The following is a 22,403-nucleotide window of genomic DNA, read 5'->3' as shown; positions in this document are numbered from 1 at the left end:
ACAAATTTCTGATGAAAACAGGCATATTCCAGGGACAGGAATCAGAATTTGGGGAATCAGAATATTGTCTTAATCTGAATCAGGCAGTCGGGTTGCGGCGTTTACATGCATGACTCAATACTAATTAGAATACTGCCAAATTCTGATTAATATCGCAATACTGATGTGCATGTAAACATAGCAATTGATTTATACATTCTTGCTGAAGGTGCTTCAGATGAAATTGGTGTTCCTTCTTCCTTTTCATCTTCAAATGACTAGCTTTCATATTTTAATTCAAAAGTTATAATGTCTGAAAAGTATTGTTTGATGATGTCGCTACTGTAGTACTGTAGTAGCGGCATCATCACTGCTGTAGTAACCGTTTCGAACAAGGAAGTGGAATTTTTTTGTGGTGAACTCACACGAGCGGAGTGATACACACTGTGAAATGTCCCAGTAGGGTTATAAGAAATATAAGCACTCTTGGAATGCAATCAAATTAGTGGACCGGAAATAACTGTTGTATAATATGTGTTTGTATCACATAAACCATGGAAGGTAAAAAAAAAAAAAGCTGTAGAACATTTCCTAAGCATCATAATTTGAAAAATTAATTTATATTTTAATTTATTTTTCAAAAAAAAAAAAATCACACACGTGTGTGTGTGTGTGTGTTTATACACATATATATATATATACAACACAATAGCGTTGTAGTTATTCATGCCCAATAGAATGTTCCTTGAGATTCAGTGATACTCTAGTGACTATCACAAGAGTCACATTAAATCATTTGTTCTTTTTATATTAAATAAAAAAAGTAAAAATTGCTATATGACAAATTACATGTATTTATTGTGAGCCCTTTCCTTATATCAAGCACAAAATTCGATTGGCCAAAACGTTTAAGAACTCATTTTAGATAGAGCTCATAGAATGCCATTTTTTTCTACATATTATGGATATTCAAATACTGCTCAAATAATGAAATTTGTTCTGGCAGCCTCATCTCTGTCTCAATATTTTGCTTGTGAAATTGTGTGTTAAAGTGTTGTGTGTGTGTGTGTGTGTGTGTATATCTGTGTGATCCTGATGAGACCAAAGTGCAAAGTTGTTTGTGTGTTTGCTCTTATAGGCAGCTGGGTCTGGACCTGGTCCCCAGGAGAGAGTTCAGCATGGTGGACCCTGATGACATCAGCGTCACTGAGCTGTACAGACTGGTACGTTCCTCTTCTGGAAATCGCATTGCCACGGCAACTGCATCCTTTACTGCCTCAGGGCTTCAGAATGCGTTCTCTGAACATAATGTAACGACGTAATCTCTTTGTGCTGAACACAAGAAGCTGAAAATGCCTAGTGTATCTCCATTACGGAGAGGATTAGAGCACTGGATAATTACAGTACTTTAGCAAATGTAAAACAATGGCAGGTAGTATAGAGGGATAGGTTGCTGTTTGAGAGTGAGGAGTCATCTGTGTTATGTAATTTAATTGTATGGAGCATCATGATTGCAGCTTCTATGACACATGTGACCTGAAGTCTCCTTCGTCACTGCTCTAATGCAATCTATATCTACAGAACGATCTGTTTTATCCATTGGTCATAGATGTATACCTACAGGGCCCAGCCCTAGTGAATTCCCTGCTATTAATGACAGAACATTACTAGGAATGTCCAGACTTCTTGAAGCGATTGGAAATCTTGTTGATTTTTCTAAATGTAACTCCCTCTGTACCAGAATTAGCAATGTAAAATTATTTTAAGGAGGAATATGTGTCACTTAAAAATCTCAGCAGAAGAAATGACATCTTTATCAGCAGGCTGAATAACAGTGATGGTTATCTCCCTGATAATCCTTGCTGCTGTCATTTCTATCTTCTCCCCAAAATACACAAAATTAATCCTAGACTTTTGATTGTATCTGCTTGTTCTAGTCCCACAGAAATTTTCCAACCCATCTTCAAACACTTTGAGAACAGTTTCTGCATGACAGCCCTTTACATTTTCTATGGACTTTCTAATAAAAGTCTATACACAGTCATTCCCTAATGAAGATGGATGGAATAAGAGTTCATTATCTTGATGCATTACTGGATAATAATACACCCATTAATGCTCTCTTAAGATTATAAGAACTTAACCCTAAACGTCTTCAGATTTAGTTCTGCTGCATGACAGGACAGCATAACACACTGAAAGGAAAGCGTTATCTGCCCTCTTCCACATACATGAGCTCACAGATGCTTCTGATTGGCTAGTGTAGGCTTAGGCAAGAGAAAGTAATACCAACCATCACATCCAGAGAGTGTGGCCACGTTTGCTCGCTTGGCTCCTGGCCATGGATGGCTGTCAGGATTGACAGGATTTGAACTTCTGACACTTTTTTGCTGCACCACTTGTGAAACCTTTGTGAGTTGTGTTCAGATCATGGGCACCAAAATAGGACCTTCTTATGCCGTCCACTGCCATTCACTGGGCAGGTTGAATGACAACATATTTTGGAATCACTATCTGTTCATTTCTTTCCTTTGCCACATTTCACCTAGCTCTGGAGTATTAATGGTGTATCATGCACCCTGGCTCGAGCATAACCTTTTTTTGGACATGTCAGCAATGTCAGAAGATTTTTATTATTTTTTTTTTTGAAAACCACCATTCATTTTCAGACTTCCTCTAGAAAAGCAATAATGTGCGATTATTTATAAAACTGTGAAGTCTGTAAAGAGATGATGTCATGGCTCATATTACCGCTTTTGAGAGAACGGATGCACTGAGCCATAAATAATCCACTGCTAAGACAGACTGAACACCTTTGGTACTCCTGCATCATTTCACTAATAAAAGAGCAACTTGAATTATGCATAAAAATCCAAAATCCTCCAGGACTGTCCAGAGGCTGCTTCCGTTTATTAATATTAACCATTATTGTTAGGAAATCAGCAATGTCTTGTAAGAACCACATTAGTGTGTCTGGAATAAGGCCATAATGTCTATGACAGATATAACATCTTTTTATAGTAGTTTAAAATGATCTCTACTACTACTGATGTTGTTGAAATCATAAATCATGGACTCCCTGGAAATAAAATTGTGGACTCTCAGGCTGTACCACTCAGAGGTCTGCGAATCCCACTTGTACGTTCTACGTTGCACTAAATATATTGACGGTGGTTGCGTCCCAATTCGCCTACTATCCGTCCTAAATAGTATCCGAGATTAGAACTGGTGTGTACCAAATCATAGTATGTTGAAATGAGTATCCCAAGGTACCCAGATGGTCTACTATTTCCAGTAGATTTTTTCGAAGTATGGATATGAATCATGGACACTTTTTCAGCTAATATTACCTACAACTCTTTGCACAAGGCAGGGAGGAGGAGTTTTGTGATGGTTATAAGGTAGGACGCGTTTTAGAAATGTGTAAATAAAATGTGAAAAAATAAATCAAGGGATTGGTATATTAAATTATATAGTATATTATAGTATCTGTTATATAAGGAATAATGACTGAAGAAAGGCTGAAATGCAATAAGGATTTTACAGTGTGTGTCAAACTAAACAAAAACGTTCTCTTGTGTTGTATGACGTCTTAGTATGTCCCAGTACTTGCACACTCTTGCTACACAATCAAAAGTACCTACTTTTTCTTCATAAAAAGTGTACATACTTTTTGTGCATAGTATAAGTAAGCGAATTGGGACGCAGCACATTATTTTTCTTATTCGAGTATGGTTAGTGTCTATTATTTGAGTATGGTTAGTGTCTATTATTCGAGCATGGTTAGTGTCTTTATTATTCGAGTATGGTTAGTGTCTATTATTCGAGTATGGTTAGTGTCTGTATTATTCGAGTATGGCTAGTGTCTGTATTATTCGAGTATGGCTAGTGTCTGTATTATTCGAGTATGGCTAGTGTCTGTATTATTCGAGTATGGCTAGTGTCTGTATTATTCGAGTATGGCTAGTGTCTGTATTATTCAAGTATATCATTTGAGAACTTTACGCTGCACTATTTTGTGCTGTTTTGTCAGCGTTTTCCACAACCTTCATGTTCCTGATTCTGAAAATATTGTCTATTATCTGTGCATGCTAATGAATTTGAACAGTAAAAGCTGATTTTTACCAAATTTAATAGTGAATAGGGTCTATTCTTTGTCTGGTTGTTGAACGAGAAAAAAACCCCACATACTCCTTCTTGGCTGCTGGGCAGCTATGAATAAAAAGCTAATAGCCCAGACTTGTCCTGAATGCTTGAACTAGTGATTTTTTTAACTCTGTATTGTGCACGTGTGCATTACATCTGTAAGCCTCATTACCAGTTACACTAATTCAGATCGAGTTAGATTCAGATGGAATTTATTTTGCTCTAACAAAGTTTGAATTCATTTATCGGCACTGAGGTTTGTGTCACGCTGGCATGTGTGTGGGTGTGTGCATCTGTTGGTGTAGTGCGGGTTTGACTTCTCTATTGGAGTGTAGCTTAAATATTTTGTATTTATTGACTCATTAACAGTGACACACATTCAGGACAATGTGATAAATGGCACAGGTCTAAAGCAGGTCCCACACTCCACCCACACATATTTTTATTAAGTGCTGAGAAATCAATGAATGTGTGTATGCGTGTGTGCGCAGGAGGGCTGCGGGAGAGGAAGAAAGACACTACATGGGAATGCGGTTGGCGAGAAGTTTGACATCATTTAATACGTCAACCTAGTTTCAGGTCCTGTTTTTCTTTTCTCCTCACACTCTTTTTTGGAAGCGATTTTGGCATTGAAAAGCGGTCCGCCTCCACATCGGTCACTGATTGTGCTCATTGTGATTATGAGAGTAAGGCGAGGACACGGCTGCCCTCTGGACAGTGATTAGCAGCAAGGCTAAAAGGTTTAAGGACTACGTACGGTTCTCGGGTCTATGAAGAGGAGGTGAAATCTCTTATGAAATGCCGCCCACTTCATCACATAATCCTGTTCGTTTCAGATGTTGCATAAGCGTTCCTCCAGTTCATCTCCATTCGTTATTTATATCGACTCATCCCTGGTTATGTGCAATATTATCTTCCTGGCCTCCTTTCCTCTCTCGTTCTCTCTCTCACTCTCACTCTGTGCGTCTGTCAGCTGTATGGTAGCTGAGGAAAAAGGATGCAGAGCTGCTTGTTGGCGCCTCTCTCGCAGGCCATCTGGAAAAGTAGGGGGCTATGTTCTTGGCTGAATCCCTCAAAGCTAGCCATTACTGTTTCTGTACACACACACACACACACACACACATGGTGGGACTCCAGGATGTGGCTGTGGCATGCGTGCAGCTCTGCTAGTCTTTTTATAAAGCCTTGTGGCGTTATTGTGCGGATATGTGCATTCAGGGTATTTTGTTTTGGAAAGACTCAGTACTTTAAAGAAAACCTTCAACTGCCACAGAGTCATCCTGCTCGATTATGTTTATACTGTTCACCGTTCACATTTCCTCTTTACAACTGTGTGCTGTAAGGATTTATAAACCCATTTTCCAAGGTTTCCTTTTGAGTCGGATTCCTCTCAACGTTCCTTTCTCATGTCACCTCAGGGAGATTTTTCTTCTGTTGCCTCTGGCTTGCTAATTAGAGCACTACTTCTAAATCCACATCCAGATTTCTGTAAAGCTGCTCTGTGAAAATATCTGTTGTTAAAAGTGCTATACAAACGATATTGAAATGAAATGAATAGCTGCTGGTGTGTGTGTGTGTGTGTGTGTGTGTGTGTGTGTGTGTGTGTGTGTGTGTGTGTGTGTGTGTCTAACTGGCGATATATGTCTCTGTGCACGTGTAAACAATCTCAGATGGAACATCGGCACCGTAAAAAGGAAACGCCGGTCCCAGCCAGCACACATCACCTGTTTGTGCACATGAAGAGTCTGATGAGCTCGAACCTGGGCGAGGAGCTGGATGTTTTCTTCTACATCTATGACAGCAGAGAGAGTCGACCAATCAGGTGAGCCGCTAGCACATCACAACACAGAGGAGCTATTCATTCATTATGCAGTTATTTATTAGCATTTCAGAGATTACGGTTGACTGTGGAGGTTGTGATTTGGTCTGACTTTGGCAGTTTCTTAAAGGTGCATTAGGCAAAATTAGTCAAGATTACAGTTAACTAAGTGGAGTCAACAAGTTCAGCTAGAGTTAGCATTTGCAAGGAGTGTCATGACATTGTTAGCGGGACAGGAGTTCGCTGGCATTACAGACATTTCTTTAAAGATGGTTCATCCAAAGCATTGCCTTACCCGGCTCTTAAAGTGATGAAAACTCGATTCATTGTGTAAACACGCCATTAAAAAAAATTTTTAAGCTTTATACAGACTGCTTTACATAAATGTCCAGAGGCGATGTTACTAATTCTGCGTCCAGCTTCATCCCCTTCTAAAATAATAAATTATTCCATCTTAAAAAAAAAAAAAAAAAAAAAAAAAAAAAAAAAAAAAAATCAGTGTTTATTCTGGATTTACTGTGTTTCTTATTGTTAAGTTTTTTCAAAGAAATGTTATCAAAGTAAACCTTTTGCCCAATAGAGAATTATCTGGCTTAGTCATTTCAGCCATGTTTAATTTTTTTTTAATTTTTTTTTATTACAAACAGACTGAGATATGGGCGGAGTAACGGGGCATTTGGGAGTGGCTATAAAAAGACTGACAGGGGGCCCATGTAAACAAAAACAAGCACTCTGGGCTGTAACAATTTTCCAAACGGGTTTTCTCTGCACCTTTAACCTTAATATACACACTGTTTGAATGATGCGTACATGTTTTATATCCTCCTAGTAGGATAGAATTGTTGGGAAAGGTGGATGTCAGAATGATTTCCAACCATTTTGTTCCGATCGTCTCTCATGGATTTTATTTCCTTATGAGTATAATGAGAAACAATGGTGATGGGTTCTTCACCTCCTGAGAGAAGAGCTGTGTGTTGAGCCTTTCAGAACTGGCACTTTTATTAACAGATCAGTCATTTTTTTAATGATGGGACTTGTAGTAATTCATTTACAAAGCGTAATGTAGAAATGCAGCTGTTGTGTGGAGAAACAATCGTTTATTAATATCCCATTGAGCCTTAATAAATCATATGAAACTTATCCTCCTTTTATCATTAGTTAATGCAGAACTCCACCATAATGTGTTTAACATATCACACATAAATCAGTATAGAGATCGTGGTAATTGGTGCTGTGTTTTCATTATTCCTATGAGACGTTAGCGGCTGTGTGCTACGCTGATGTCATATTGCTAGAACAGTTACAGTACCATTTAATAGGAGAAACAAATTCAAAGATTTCAAGCAAAAGTGAAAACAGTCAGGGTTCACTGTTAGCTCCGAAAACAACAGAGCAAAAGTTTCTTTTCTCATTCACTTTCTTTTATGACCATTTTCCAGTCACGTTCAAAGACAGCAACGCTGGACTCAAAGTTCCAGAATGCAATGCAGCTATATGACAGGAGTTGCGTTGAGTTGACGCAGAGGGTGCGTCTCAATCAGCTCCCTAGATCTGCAGTCAGGGCGTTGATCATGGCGTCGGCCATTTTAAGGGCTGTCTCAATCCTTCCAGTGCACTGGAACGTTCACTCCCTAAAAAATCCCACAGTCCACTGCAAAAACCATGGAGCATCGATGCTCACTATGTTCTCTTACTGGAAATGACAAAATATTTTCTGAAGCCTCTCAGCTCGGAAAAAAATGGCGGACGAACTCTAAGCCAACTTCGTCTACAAATGATAGCTTGTTGTTGTTGTAGCTCTCAAATGATTACTTACATTAGTGATTTTTAACTTTATGTGACATTCTATATACAGTTTGTTTGAGTCTGATGGCTTTTAAATGTTTAATGAGTTAAAAAAATCCACTAGCTAGCCTACGATCCTGCATGAAGTACCATGACAGAAATGATTGTGATTAAGCTAACAAATTTATATGACGTATAATGTCAGTAAGATATCAGTCCTGTCTGTTGTTGATGAATGCCAGTGGTGACGTTTTAAACGTCATGTCCCTGGCAATTGAGGCATCAGCGTCCCAATGTGTAGTGAGCCAGAGTCCTTACCAGTGCCCGAACTCGTGTACACCATATACTGATTCATGACCTAGAGAGCTAGGGAGCTGACTGAGACGCACCCAGAGACTAGTTAGTGATCTATGAGATGACAAGTGTGATGTCGTTGATGGATATTAGCGTGAAAATTGAGTCTTTGGCAGCTGATCTGTTTGAGCAGAGTGTAAAGCTGAGGAGGTGAGAGAGCTGCACAGACTGAAGAGCTAAATTCCCACCACATCAAAAACAGCAGGTAGTTGACTGGCATCGTGGGTAATGTAGGAAACCGTTAACCAAAGTTACAATGGACCAACATGTCAATCAATGAACTCATTAGAAGATAAATCTCGGAAGCCAGTGAACATCACACGTTAATTATAAACATTAATATTGTTTAGGAGTTCCTTTAAAGCTATACTAGAGAGCTCCCTTATCACAGATTAGGAATGTTTGTTAAGGATTGTCTGCCTCACAGAAGTTGACAGGGTTAACACTAGAATAAATGTTGTGAGTCCTTAACCGATGGACCTTACAGTCTCATGATCAAACACCCTGAAATCCTGTTCCATGGCTCAATGACAGCTCCACGCTTTCTCCAGTGCACATTCTATTTTGATATTTTGCTACACTGCCTTGCGTTTGAAGAGGAATCTAGCCCCTTTTTCCTGTGGATAATAAAAAAAAGAGCTAATTAAAAATGAAAGAAATGACAATGTCGCTTCACATTATGCTGAAACCCTTTCCCAAGCTCCTCACATTTAAGCAGGACAATGTTTACTGACTCACAGGCATTTGGATCAGTTTGCGATTTCCATTTTATAAGAGGATGAATTCCAGTAATTGGTGGCTTGAGTCAGGAAAGGGGCTACAGCAATTGTTAGAGAATTCTTTCTTTTTCTTTTCTTCGGATAACGAACAGGTTATTGCTCAATGGATGAAACAGTGTTGTCAAAACCACAGGAATTAGTTCTTCTCACCTTGTAAAGAGCTGCATCTTTTATACTTTGTGTGTGGGTTTAGCTCCGCCAGCTATTGTTAATTACTGACTCTGGCAGATTTGCAGGAGTGATACGGCTGCCCCGGCTCTTCTCCGAGTGTCTGTGTGTTGGGGGTTTTGTATCTCACCCTGCTGTTGCCTTCAAGGAGAATCTGCTAATGGCTCTCTTCCAGGATGGCTACTCGGCTGGCTGGCTTCCAGCTAATTATTCTCTCGGCTATAGCGTGAGGTTGGCGTTCAGGTCCAGATGGTATGACAGCTCCCAATCTTTCCCTACCGCTGCCAGAGACACTCAGGTTCAAACCAAGCAGGTTGCTGGGAATTCAGTCAAAGAGCCGTCCAGCGCTTAACCCTCTTGCTGAAATGATATACACCTCTGACTCGTATCATAGCTCTCAAAAGCAGCGTGTTTACACTCAGACACACGTTATCATCTGTTCTGGATGAGTGTTGCTGCAAGCCTAATCCTATCTCCTCGTGGCTCATACACAACATGCATCTGTGTGTGTGTGTGTGTGTGTGTGTGTGTGTGTGTGTGCAGAAGGAAGAGGCAATCCACTTTCTCTCCATCCGCAGGGAGATTAAGATGTGGAGCCACTGCCTTCTCTTAGAGAGACCAACAGGGAAGAACAGATGTCATTGTGTATTCCTGAGTGTGTGTGTGTGTGTGTGTGTGTGTTGGTGTTAAAGAGCCCCGCATCTCATTTGCACAGAGCTGGATATATCAGTAGCACTGAGTGGCAGGCTTCAGGATAATGACTTCCCCTCTCTTTTCCCATGGGGCTCTTTTTGTCATGGTTTATATCTTCAGCACTGTGCATGGGGATCACTCATGGGCATGCTTAATCTACCGAGCTGTGTCCAGGGAGGTCAATTAATTCACAGTTCCTGTCTGAACGCGTCGTCTGACAATCACACACACCATGGGAGTAAATATCAAGTTCCGGCAGAAGTGCTTGGGGAATATGCGTTTCAGTTATGGAAATCAGACTGTCGATATCGTGTGATAAGAATCCTTCAGTGACCACATGCTGCTGTTCAGGAAGTGATGCTGAAGCGTTATCACCGGACACACAACCCACACACTGCACTTCAACTTAATTGAAAGCTGGGAATTCAATAACGCACAGTTAATTAGCAGCTGTGTGTATTTGTGTATATGAGTGCACATGGTATCGGTTTGCTTTAGTTGTACATGTACAGTGTGTGAGAGACAATCATGCTGTATGTGTGTGTGTGTTTGTTATAGAAGTGTAATTGCTGTACTGATGGCTATTACAGACTATAATATGCTCCACTACACGAGCAGACTGTTTTCCTCTGCTTATCACACTGCTGTGAAAGTCATGTAACCGGATTACATGACCACTTGGCAGGAGAGTGTGTGTCTCTCTGTGTGTCTCTTTTGTGTGCATTTCTGTCCATGTGTCTGTGTGTTTGTCTATGTGTATCTGTTTGGCTCTTTGTGTGTATTTCTGTTCATGTGTATGTGTGTGTCTCTTTTGTGTGTGTGTTTGTGTTTGTGTATGTGTTTGTCTGGGTGTATATCCGTCTCTGTGAGTGTCTTTCTGCACGTGTCTGTGTGTGTGTCTGTGTGAGCATCATTGACTCTCTCTCGCTCTCTCTCACTCTCTCTAATTGTGTCTGTGTGTCTCTGTCTCTCTCTTTCTCTCTCTCTCCCTGTGTGTCCCTGTGTGTCCCTGTGTGTCCCTGTGTGTCCCTGTGTGTCCCTGTGTGTCCGTCTCTGGAGTATTCTGTAGTGAATAAGGAAATCTGGACAGCACTGGGGTGCGCTGCATGCCAGATGTCCTTTACACACTCCAGTTTTTCTCCCATTTTAAGCCATTAGTTCTCCCATGAGTGTGATGAGTTATGAACTTTTCAGATTTTTATTAGGATGTCTCACCTCGGATTAAAGACAGAAAAAAATTACAGATTCTCTCTCTCCTGCACTGTTGCACAAAACCTTATAATTAGAATTTTATGATATGTTTTAAAAGCAGCAAATGGTCATACTGGGAAAAATAGATAAATATTAAAAACTGATGCGTAAAGAATGGTTTTCTGCTGGCAAGATGCCTGAGGACTCACACTGGTACTTCTGATAACATTCAGAGCTCTGTGATTGCAGATTTAAAACAGTCAGGGGAGGCAAAAGACATTATTGGACTTGACGTCTCTTCCAGTTTCTTGACAGCTCACCATTTCCACAGAAACATCTTTTGAGGATGTGAGATTAACTCAAAGAATATTGTAGCAGAAACAGTGAATTAAATTGTAGTTTCCAATTGTAGATCCATCTGAAATGATTTGGTTTCAGCAACGCTGGCTTGTAAATAATTGAGCTGCAGCGATTCCTCTCGCATGTGGGTTATTACGGAGCAATCAGTTTTCTGTGTGTTTAAAAACCATTCGTCCCAGCGATGAAAAACACGATGCTTTGTGAAGCCTTGGGACCTCATTGGTCCTCATTGTCTCTCTTTGTCTCTCCTGTGCTATTTGTCTCTCATTCTCTCTTTTCATTTCCCCCGCTTTGCCTCGCTCCCCTCCAGTGAAAGGTTCTTTGTGAAGCTAAATAAGAACGGAGTGCCAAAGTCTCCAGAGAAGACAGAGACACACTGTACCCTTTTTGTGGTGAGTGTTAAAGAGAGTGTCAAAACAATTCTGCTAATTGCACAGAGAGAAGGCTTGTGCAGCTTTGCAGCAATTTGTGTCCATTAAAGATTGCTCTGTTTTCGTTTAGGACTTGGGGAGCAACGACCTGAGAAAAGATGTGTATATTGTTGTTCACATCATTAGGATAGGTAAGAGTGCTGATTTATTTAGGTGCTTTTAATGATTAATACGGATTTTTCAACTATACATATCCATCAGGTACCCATTAGCAGGGGGTGGGGTGGGAGTAAATTTGTTTTCATGTGTGTGTGTGTGTGTGTGTGTGTGTGTGTGTGTGTGTGTGTGTGTGTAGGGAGGATGTGCGCCGGTGAGAAGAAGAGCACATGCAGCGTGCAATACAGGCGTCCCTTTGGCTGCGCTTTGGTCAGTATTGCAGATCTACTCACTACTGACACGAAAGATGACCACGTCCTTAAAGTCTATGGGTGAGTGGCGCACCATCACTATTGCCTTATTCATGGCATAGACATAATGGATGGATGGATGGATGGATGGACACAAATATATGGGCATTTGGACACACATACAGACACAGACACATGTGAAGCCCAGCTTCCTCTAGAATTTCATTAAAATGTTTCTATATTACTCACCACTCTTGGTAAAATTTAGTATTTATTGAATCTAATTATCAAATATCTCACTGTAACAATGTCATTTAATGCAAACTATTTCCGGTGGAGAACGCATCCTGTGTGAAATATCTTCTTTGAAGCCCCCGTGACACGCAGAACTCCAGTGAAGCCCAGCTGCTATGGGCTCCTATGGCAGACTCAAGTACACTGTGTTTTAATGGGAATAAAGATTAACGCTCATTGGACAATAGGCTTTTAATACGTCATTACCTTTTTCAGTGAAATTTACGCAGTTAGTAGCAGCTTAGCTAACAGGACCAGACCAACAGATGAAACAGCTGAAACAGAACCCACACAGCTATACAGTATGCTTAAATAAGACATGTGTGCTTCCCCTGTTTTAAAAACCACTAGCCACTGATACAGGCAGACAGAAAGAGACACATATACACAGACAGATAGACAGACCTAGAGACAGATGTACAGACATCCACATAGAGACAGGAAGAGAAAGAGACAGATATACATATATACAGATAGACAGACACACAGACATACATACACAAAGAGAAACAAACACACGTACACCTTCTGACATTGAAATACATACACACAGACACATACATACATACATACATACATACATACAAACACACACGCATACATACATACAACTTTGGAAGAAATGGATATATTTACATTTTGAGTTTCAGAACTGCCCAAATGGCTTACTACAGCTTTAATCTGTGTCTGGGGAAGATATGAAGCCATATATCACACCTAATAACCACTCAGTGGCAATGAAATCACTATAGACACGTTAGTAGCGTGACCTGCATTGCATTGAAGTGGGCAGAATAAGCTATTTAACCTGGCCACACAAACACACACATTTTTGTAATGATATTTGCAGTGGTGCAATATGTGTTACGCTGTGAATATGCAAATATGTGGTTTTATTACTCCATGCTCTGTATTGCAGATGTAACACTGAGAGCGAATGGAGTCAAATCCATGACAACATCATAAAGAAAGTGAACTCCAGATATAACCAAATAGGATCCAATGCGGGTAAGTTCCAGATCCAGAAATACAGTAGGAAAGGTCTGAAAGTATTGACTGAACTCAATATCAACATCAGTTTAGAAGGGCTTGTAGCAGAGGAGCTTTCAGCTGGAGTTGCTATGGAGTTTCTTCCTGCAGTTCATAAAGCAGTATTTACTCAGTAAAGACTTCACCTAGCAACAGCATGAGGCATGTAGGATTTAATAGCATAACAGGTAGTGCTGCAGCTCTCACACGCTTGATTTCACTTCAGTTGGGAGCTAGAATAAAGCATGACTCATGCATGCTCTAATTGTGTAATTATTTATGCTAATTAAAGCTATGTAAGTGATGTATTTCACAAACACACAGAGATTCAAAGATAGCTTAAAAGATTTCCATATGATGTGTGCAGAATGGATGTCAAAGATCTGCGGTTTCATGCAATTTCGAATATCTCCCATAATTGTTGGTAGCATCAAAAACGTGGATCTTGAATAATCACAAGCAGTATGAGTGAATACATTAAATCCAGTGACTGACACGAAGTCATTTACTCGACTGTCTTATCAGCACTGATGTGTAGCATACGCCTGGCAAGCAACAATAACTCATGTCCTGCAAAATCCCAGCTGACTGATTCATTCTGAATAAACAGAGATATTTTTTTTCAAATGGGAATTGATGAGTAGAAAATGTGAATTTATTTTAATTAATCATTGACATGGAAAGGCTTAGTGAGATCGTATTAATGTGCATGGAATGATAATTACTTATCGATCATTTCTACATTGTTACATTAATCTCCAAACATATTAAATGCTTTTTTATAGGCCCAGACAATGAAAGGGGCGTAATTTGATCTTATTAACACCATTATTTGATTTAATAAGTTGAATGTTATATTTGTATAATGGAAAAAAAATCATAACTAAGACATCATGTTTAAAATCTGTCTGGAGTTGTGTGTGTGTAGTGTGATGTGTCTTTGTGTTTGAACCTTGTCTGTGTGACTGTGCCTGTATGTATAAGTGTATATGTGCCTAATTATAGATATGCGTGTGTTTCTGTATGCGTGATTGTTTATGGATTATTGTTTACGGCTTATTGTTTGTTCTGTCATAGTAACTGGGTTTCCTCTATAGCTGTGTGAAATCAGTGGATCGCCATGTATAATGAATGAAATATTTGTTAGTTCAGGTATTGATTTACTCTTAATCATGGTTCTCTCTGTTAAATAGTGCTTACAGGATGTGAAACTTGTCGACCCTTATACCATTGATTAGCATACCTCCGGTGTAAGGGGACATGGAACATGCTAGAAATGCTTTGCTTATGCATCTATCTGTTACTCTGTGGTTTGTCAAAAAGTGAAATATTTATACCAGAAGGAAGAAGCTCTGCTTTAATCCACAAGTGCTGTGTGTGCACATTGCAAATGTGCGAGCCTTTGCCTATCGAACAGAAGTTAGAAAAGAGAAGCGAAAGTATGAATAAAGCACAGGAGAGGGAGTGCAGCAGACAGGAAAGGGGGCACTCAAGCTTCCTGTGTATCAGTGATGCTATGCTGCTCTGATCATGCACATTTTTAAACTGATTTTACCCAACTGATACTCATACACTCAGTCTTGGGCGGTAGTGTCACTAAGTTGGCGCCAAATGCTACTTTTAGCAGTTACATAATGTTGAAGGAACATTTTTTCGTTTTCTAACATACACCATAGATATTTATTACATAGAGATATACATTTCCTGCTGCTTGATTGAAGTCACTGTTTGATTGGCGGTTACTGGCTGCAAAAGAGACACTCAGACACTGACCTGAGAAAAACTATTTATATCTGTGGTTCTTCTCACGTTCCAGATCACCCAGTTATAAGTTATGTGACTGGAACACCTAAAACGGATTATAGTTATTATAATGTGAGACTGTGCAAGACAAAGTACCGCACTACATTTCTGACAAATTTTGTGTGACAGAATGTATGTTAGAACACAAAAAACACTATTTCGTGCAGTATTACCTCTATGCACAACTAGAAGTTTAGAAACATGAGATACTACATACCTGGTATGTTTGTTTGTGACTCCAGGCCTAGCAGTGAATCTACAGTTACTTCACGGGGACATTGAGCAGTTGCGGAGGGAGTACATGGCCATTTTCTCTCGGGGTGTGTCCATCACCAGGAAACTGGGCTTCTCTGATGTCATCATGCCAGGTGAGGAAACCCAACATCTCTCTGTGTTATCGCAGGATGTCAGTAATACATCAGTGTTGGACTATACAGAGCTCTAGATATAGATATACACAGATGTAAATACAGTATTGAAAATGAACAAAAAAGGGGAATCGATGCCTCCTGAAATCACATTTTTCACTGAACTCAGTTCCACGCTAATGTTTTCCAGTAACTTCCACTTCTTTTCTTGGCAGAACTCAAATTGTCTGCTACTGAGACAACTGGTATGCACATATTAGAAGTACAAAATTCAGTATGGCACGCTGATAAAATAATTATAGCAGTGTTTCAAATACGCAAATAGGTCACGCTTAGTTTATATGAACTATATGAATATGAATATGAGCTGATTTGAGTTGTGTGCATAGGAAATAATGTGCATAGTACCTCCTGGGTGGTTGTCTGGGTGGCTTGTTTGCCTTGTGCACTCATTAAGAAAATGTACACCCTTAATGTAATTTGCATATTTACTGTGTGCATTTGGCCATTCCCTGAGCAGCGGTTGGTATGACAGCAAAGCTGCCAGTGAGAGAGCAGAGAGCACAGAGGAAGTGGACACACACAGGAGCAACGGTAGTATTTTCTGTACAGATGCTCTGTTGCCTCAGCTTCTCCAGAAGCTATTTATTTAGGGAAGTTTAGCACAGTTCCCTTTTCTTTAGTGTTCATCGTCCCCTTTAACCCATGCTGCATGAAGCAGACTGGTCACCCATGAGTGGAGCTGTCTGGTCTATAATTACTTCTCCTTCAGAGCAGCAGGCTTGCTCAGTGCTTTCTCTTCAGTGGGATACTGCTGCTTTGTGCGCCAGTGGACTAACATACTTATAGATTTACATTCAACCTTTGGCCTCTTTTTTTTTGTTTTTAATCGTGTTTTTGAAACCCAGCAGAGGAACAGTGCTTGTGCAGTGCTTTCGCTCTGTGTGTTTAGGTGTGGATGGGCGATGAGACTGGAGAAGGTGTGATAACGGAGGCCTTCTTCCTGTCTGTATGAATAACAGTGTGTGTGGTGTCTGTAGTGAGGCACAGGACGCACCTGTTGACAGCATTATTGTAGGTCAATGTGGTTTTCTGAGCATGCCCTGGGTGTGTTTGCCTGCGTAGATGTAATGTCAGTGAGAGTTTGTGTGTGTCAGTTCTTGAATTTACACTAATGTGCCCTCACAGGCGTGGACAAATCAGTCGCCTTGGCTGTAGGGATTTTTGTGTGTGTGTGTGTTTGGCCTGCTGAAATGTAGGTTCAACAAGAAAAGAAAGAAAACCCTACTTCCTGTTGACTTTCTGAAAAAAAAAAAAAGGTTTTCATTTGGTATTTTCATGTTTAAATGTAATGCACTTCACAGTAGTGCGACCCATCTCAATACTGTAACTATAGCACAGGCCTCATGAATCCCACCCCCTGCTGCACTACACACATCTCGTTGATGGTAAAGTGGTTTATACTAAGCAGATTAATTAACGTATATGCATGACAGACCTTTTTTTTCAGAATAAGAAACATGCAGGTATGTGGAAACACTGATGAAAGAAATAAAGTGCAGTGTAAAGCTGCCATATATCTCCTGCTTACTGCACGCAGTCACCTTGCGGTTAAACATATGGAGAGAAGACACTATAGAGACTCGGATAATATTTTTTATATGTGATGCGAGGACAGAAAACATCTCATAGCTCAAACAATGGTCAGTGGCTTGCTGAGTTTTTGTCACAAACATAATAGTCAGTGAGGTTTCTGGGTGACCAAAACATGACACGAGGCATCACACTGCAGCTTTTATTTGCCGCATGTGCTAGATGAATGAATTTAATATTAACATTTGTCCACACCTCATACATACACTGCCTGGCCAAAAAAAAAAAGGTCGCTGTTTGGGTTTAAATAAGCAAATACTTAAGAGCCTATGATTGGATCATTACTGCAGTGATTAATATGTTTCAGCTGGCAACAGTTCTTTTAACCTTAACTGATGCAATGTGTAGCTTCTCATTTCTTAAACAACCATGGCAGATTACGTATCCCGTGGTCGTGGAAAAGATGTTACTGAAGGGGAGAATTGTTGGCCTGCATCAAGCGAAGAAAACAGCTAAGGAGATTGCTGAAATCACTGGAACTGGGTTATGAAATGTCCAGTGCATTATTAAAGCCTGGAAGGATAGTGGTGAACCGTCAACTTTACAGCAGAAATGTAGTCGGAAAAAAATCTTGAATGATCGTGATTGGAGATCTTTAAAACGCTTGGTGATGTCACATCGTAAAAAAATCGACAGGAGAACTCACGGCTATGTGAGTTATATAGTGAAAGTAAGAGCATTTCCACACACACAATGTGATGAGAACTTACAGGATTGGGACTAAACAGCCGTGTGGCCACAAGAAAGCCATTTGTTAGTGAGACTAATCGGGGAAAAAAATGACTTCAATTTGCTAGGGAGCATAAAGACTGGACTGTGGAGCAATGGAAAAAGGTCATGTGGTCTGATAAAATCAGATTTACCCTATTCCAAAGCAATGGGCGTGTCAGGGTAAGAAGGGAAATGCATGAAGTGATTCACCTGTCATGCATAGTGCCTACTGTACAAACCTCTGGAAGCAGTGTTATGATCTGGGGTTGCATCAGTTGGTCAGGTCGAGGCTCAGCCTCATTGTGTGGCAATAAAATGAGGTCAGCTGAGCACCTGAATGTACTGAATGACCAGGTTATCCCGTCAATGGACTTTTTCTTCCCTGACGGCACAGGCATATTCCAGGATGAAAATGCTAAGATTCATCAGGCTTAACTTGTGAAAGAGTCGTTCAGGGAGCATGAGGAATCATTTTTGCACATGAATTGGCCACCTCAGAGTCCTGACTTTAACCCCATTGAAAGTCTTTGGGATGTGCTGGAGAAGACTTGACTTTACTTTACTTTAATGCAACTCTGGATGGAAATAAATGTTGTGAAGTTGCATAAGGTTGTTGAAACAATACCAGGACGAATGCGTGCCGTAATCAAAGCTAAATGCAGTGCAACAAAATATTAGATTGTGCGACTTTTTTTTTTTGGCCAGGCAGTATATTAACAAAGAATAAGCATCATGTGAAAATACCTTTACAACAGCATATTTATTATAAATCGATCAAGCAACATAATATAAGCTAAATCGTACAAGACAGACACCGCTCACTTCCACACTTAACTCCAAATCCAGTCACAAAACTAATTGAAATACATGAAATACCAAATTGATAGGAATTGAGATCATGTTATAGAGAAGCTAAACGGTATTAAAGAGTAAATTCACCATGCCAGTCTGCCTTAAATCCTGCAAGTCTGTCATAAACTAAAAACACTGGTTCTCCAAGCTTTTTTCCCCATATAAGGGAATTTCTTGTTCTCATGCATTGAATTGTCAGTGCTTCTTATATGCAAATGCTGCATACTCTGAGTTTAATTCAACTCAGTAGGGATAATCATCCCACCAAAAGAGCAGTGTCAACTGTATCTCCAAGTGGCATCTAGGTTTTGTATACCTATGGCATTTTTATCTTTACGTGTTTTTAAAAACATATGACGTGAACTGAATTGTTTGTGCAGCCGCCGTGGTGCATGGTGGTCTGCGTGCATTGTGACCCAAATGCACATGCACAGTATATATGCCAAATTTTACATGGGGCTCATTCTTTTATTTAATGGATTATTCTCTTTGATTTTCCAGTTTTTAATCCAGCTGAGCCACGAGTAGGCTTAATAACAGCTTAGTAGACCACATAGAAATGTAGCTACTGTCTAGTATTTCAGATGAGCTGCTATTTAAGCTTAGTGTCATTAACTGATTGTACATCCAATAATCTGCTAGATTATAAGTGAAAACATAATATATATTTTGTATAGCCTTTTATGCATTAACCTCCGTCATCTGTTTGCTTTCTCTTAGGGGAGATGAGGAACGATCTGTACATTACCCTGGAGAAAGGAGAGTTTGAGAAGGGAGGGAAGACAGTAGCCAGAAATGTGGAGATCACCGTTTATGCACTGGATGTCGATGGACAGATTCTCAGGGTATCCATTTTTACACAGGCTTTGATTAAAGTTTTGTACCTTAACACTTCTGTTGTATTTTAATGTGTGATAAGTATTAATAGAAGTAACTGCAAGCATGCAATACCACAACCATGGATCAGTGCAGCCAATCTCAAGAAACATGCCGTGCTTTTTTTCTCACTCGCCGATGGTGCTATTGTTAGCTTGTGGTTTTCCTGGTTCAGTGGAAAATAAGAGCTGATGGGCAGCATGCATCACTTCGACCTGCTTACTTTGTGTGTGTGTGTGTGTTTGTGTGTGTGCGCGTGCTCTTGCGTGCTCATGCGTGCGTGCGTGTGTGCGTGTGTTGGTTTGCAGGGCTATGTTGCAGCGGGTTCAGGTGAACCGGGGGCTGATGAGTACCACTCCTTTGTGCTGTACCACAACAACAGCCCACGCTGGGTTGAGCAGATCAAGCTTCCCATCCCCGTTGACATGTTCCGTGGCTCCCATGTCCGCTTTGAGTTTCGCCACTGCTCCAGTAAGAAGGCCTGTTAGATCCTTTATTACACTGACACGTCTAGGACAAACAGCTGACTGATTGAGCTGTGAAGGATATAATTATAATAATATAAATTCAGCATCAGTCTGTCTAGAACATGTATGAAGTGTACAAAATGTCCAAAACGCCTGCTCAGCTAAGAGTCATGCAGAGAAGCTAATAGCTTCACATAGTGACGTGGAGGTGTTTGAGTGCTGTCATAAGCTGTGTTTAAAATGGCATACCACACATACTACATAGACTAAACCTTGCACAAAAGCAGAATCTAGTACACAGTGTGTGAACAGCATGCACATGCAATCTCAGTACAGATTTCCAGACCTAATGTTGTTCTGTGCAGTCATTTTATTTTCAAAATACAAGCTGGTGAACGGATTGTACCATTGCTGCAGCTGATACCTTGCTGAATACCATAGTATGTTTTTTTTCATATAAATGGTAGCAGAAAAATGCTAATTTATGTAAACAATGCGAACCTACAGCTCTGTTGGTAATCTGTTTTCTTATGTGGCTGTTCACAATGAATACATTAACAAATGAATACGTTTACATAGTTATTTATATTGTATTTACTTACAGCTTTTAGTTTTTACTTTAATACTAGCATTTTATAGTTTTTAGTTGAAGTGAGGATTGAAAAGACGAGAGAGTGAACCATCACCCTCTGCCAATCTAACAGAACTGAGCTCGAATACTTATACATTCAGTTGAATGTTCACTTGCTTTTAACAGAATCAATGTTTAGATATAAATTTTTGCTATCTGTGTTTACTTCCTGGGGTATTTTCAGATTAGTCATTAAAAAAAAAGTTCATTCCAAGCCCTGATGACATTTCCTGCATAAGAGTTCCATGTAATGCATGGGTGGCGGATATTATCCAGAAAGGGCTGGTGTAGGTGCAGACTTTCATTCCAACCAAGCTGAAGCTACGCCTCATATTCTAATGAAAGGCAAGGTCAGCTGATTGAAAGGTGAAACAGGTGGAATCAGGTGTGGCTCCTGCTTGATTAGAATGAAAACCTGCACCTTTTGCAGGTAAAATTGGACTGATATAATCTGAAAAATGCTAATTGTGTGATGTTATTTTGTGTGTGTGTGTCTATTCCTCAGCAAAAGACAAGGGGGAGAAGAAGCTGTTTGGCTTCTCATTTGTCCCTTTAATGCAGGAAGATGGACGAACTCTGCCTGATGGCACCCATGAGCTTATCGTCCATAAGGTATTTCCTTTCAGCTCATATATATATATATATTTAATGATCATGTAAGTTTTTCATGATTGAGGTTTTTTTCTGTCATTGAATGTCGATTGTTTATATGTTATGCCATTCCTGCCAACAGTATGCCAGGTTCAAGCAGCGATTTTATGCAAATCAATAATGTGATCAAGATGTGTCTAGAATTGTTTTCCTTGAGCGAGCCTCTTTTTTTTTTTTTTTTTCTTTTCTTTTCTTTGAACAAATGTGCTTATCTTTCCATGCAATAATGGTTTTACTTGCAAGTGATTTTGAAACTGATATGACTCGATACATAAAGTGCTTTCTCTGCAGAGCCAAACATTCAACAGTCAGTACGTTGTGACACTAACAACGCAATAAACAGATCTTTTCAATGGGCCTGTACAAAGAAAGAAAGAAATATACTTGGTTCCTCTAAATGCTGATACAGACGTCATCCCTAGTTTTAACCACATCCTCTTATTGTTTGAATGTGTGGCTGTCCTTCAAATAACACATGCTGTGGAGAAATGATGTGATGTGCATGATGTGATGATGTGTGTTTCAGCATGGTCATAAGTGCAAAGGCTTGCACTAGAATTGAGAAATAGATGCGCACACGCTCAAAAAAAGGGAAATTTGTTTATTCTATAGCCACAGTGTTTATGATGACAGCACAAACTAACAATAGACGATATGGCCAAACAACTACAACATGGTAACTTGTGAAATATTACCTTCGTGCAACAAAATACACTTGAGGAAGCTTCTTTGAAAAAGTCATTAAAAATGAATTACAGAGTATCTGTGGTTTATTTCTGGAGTTTTTAATCCGTGCTTATTATATTTTGGTCATTTTGTTTCCAACTTTACAACTTATATATAGTCGTGTCCATAAGTATTTAGACAGTGACACAGTTTTCGTAATTTTGCCTCTGTACACCACCACAGTGGATTAGAAATGAAGCAATAAAGGTGTGATTGAAGTGTAGACTTTTAGCTTTAATTCAAGGGGTTTAACAAAAATATTGCATTAACCATTTAGGAATTACAGCAAT

At 39.8% G+C, this 22,403-nt stretch overlaps 1 protein-coding gene across 3 annotated transcripts in view; it reads left to right on the top strand.

Annotated features, from left to right (window-relative positions):
* Positions 1-22,403, top strand: part of dock4b (dedicator of cytokinesis 4b) — a 108,762-nt gene that overhangs the window by 38,519 nt on the left and 47,840 nt on the right. For all 3 annotated transcript variants that reach the window (XM_026922919.3, XM_026922920.3, XM_026922918.3), the window contains exons 7-16: positions 1,118-1,202; positions 5,796-5,947; positions 11,585-11,666; positions 11,776-11,836; positions 12,001-12,133; positions 13,266-13,354; positions 15,421-15,546; positions 19,483-19,607; positions 19,947-20,109; positions 21,242-21,348. In XM_026922919.3, coding sequence (XP_026778720.3) covers positions 1,118-1,202; positions 5,796-5,947; positions 11,585-11,666; positions 11,776-11,836; positions 12,001-12,133; positions 13,266-13,354; positions 15,421-15,546; positions 19,483-19,607; positions 19,947-20,109; positions 21,242-21,348 — 1,123 coding nt within the window. The remainder of the gene's footprint in view (positions 1-1,117; positions 1,203-5,795; positions 5,948-11,584; positions 11,667-11,775; positions 11,837-12,000; positions 12,134-13,265; positions 13,355-15,420; positions 15,547-19,482; positions 19,608-19,946; positions 20,110-21,241; positions 21,349-22,403) is intronic.

The sequence above is a fragment of the Pangasianodon hypophthalmus genome, chromosome 18 (genome assembly GCF_027358585.1).
Source record: "Pangasianodon hypophthalmus isolate fPanHyp1 chromosome 18, fPanHyp1.pri, whole genome shotgun sequence".
In the NCBI taxonomy this organism is placed as follows: Eukaryota; Metazoa; Chordata; class Actinopteri; order Siluriformes; family Pangasiidae; genus Pangasianodon; species Pangasianodon hypophthalmus.
Note: the sequence above shows the minus strand (reverse complement) of the source record. Positions and strands in the feature narration are given on the sequence as shown.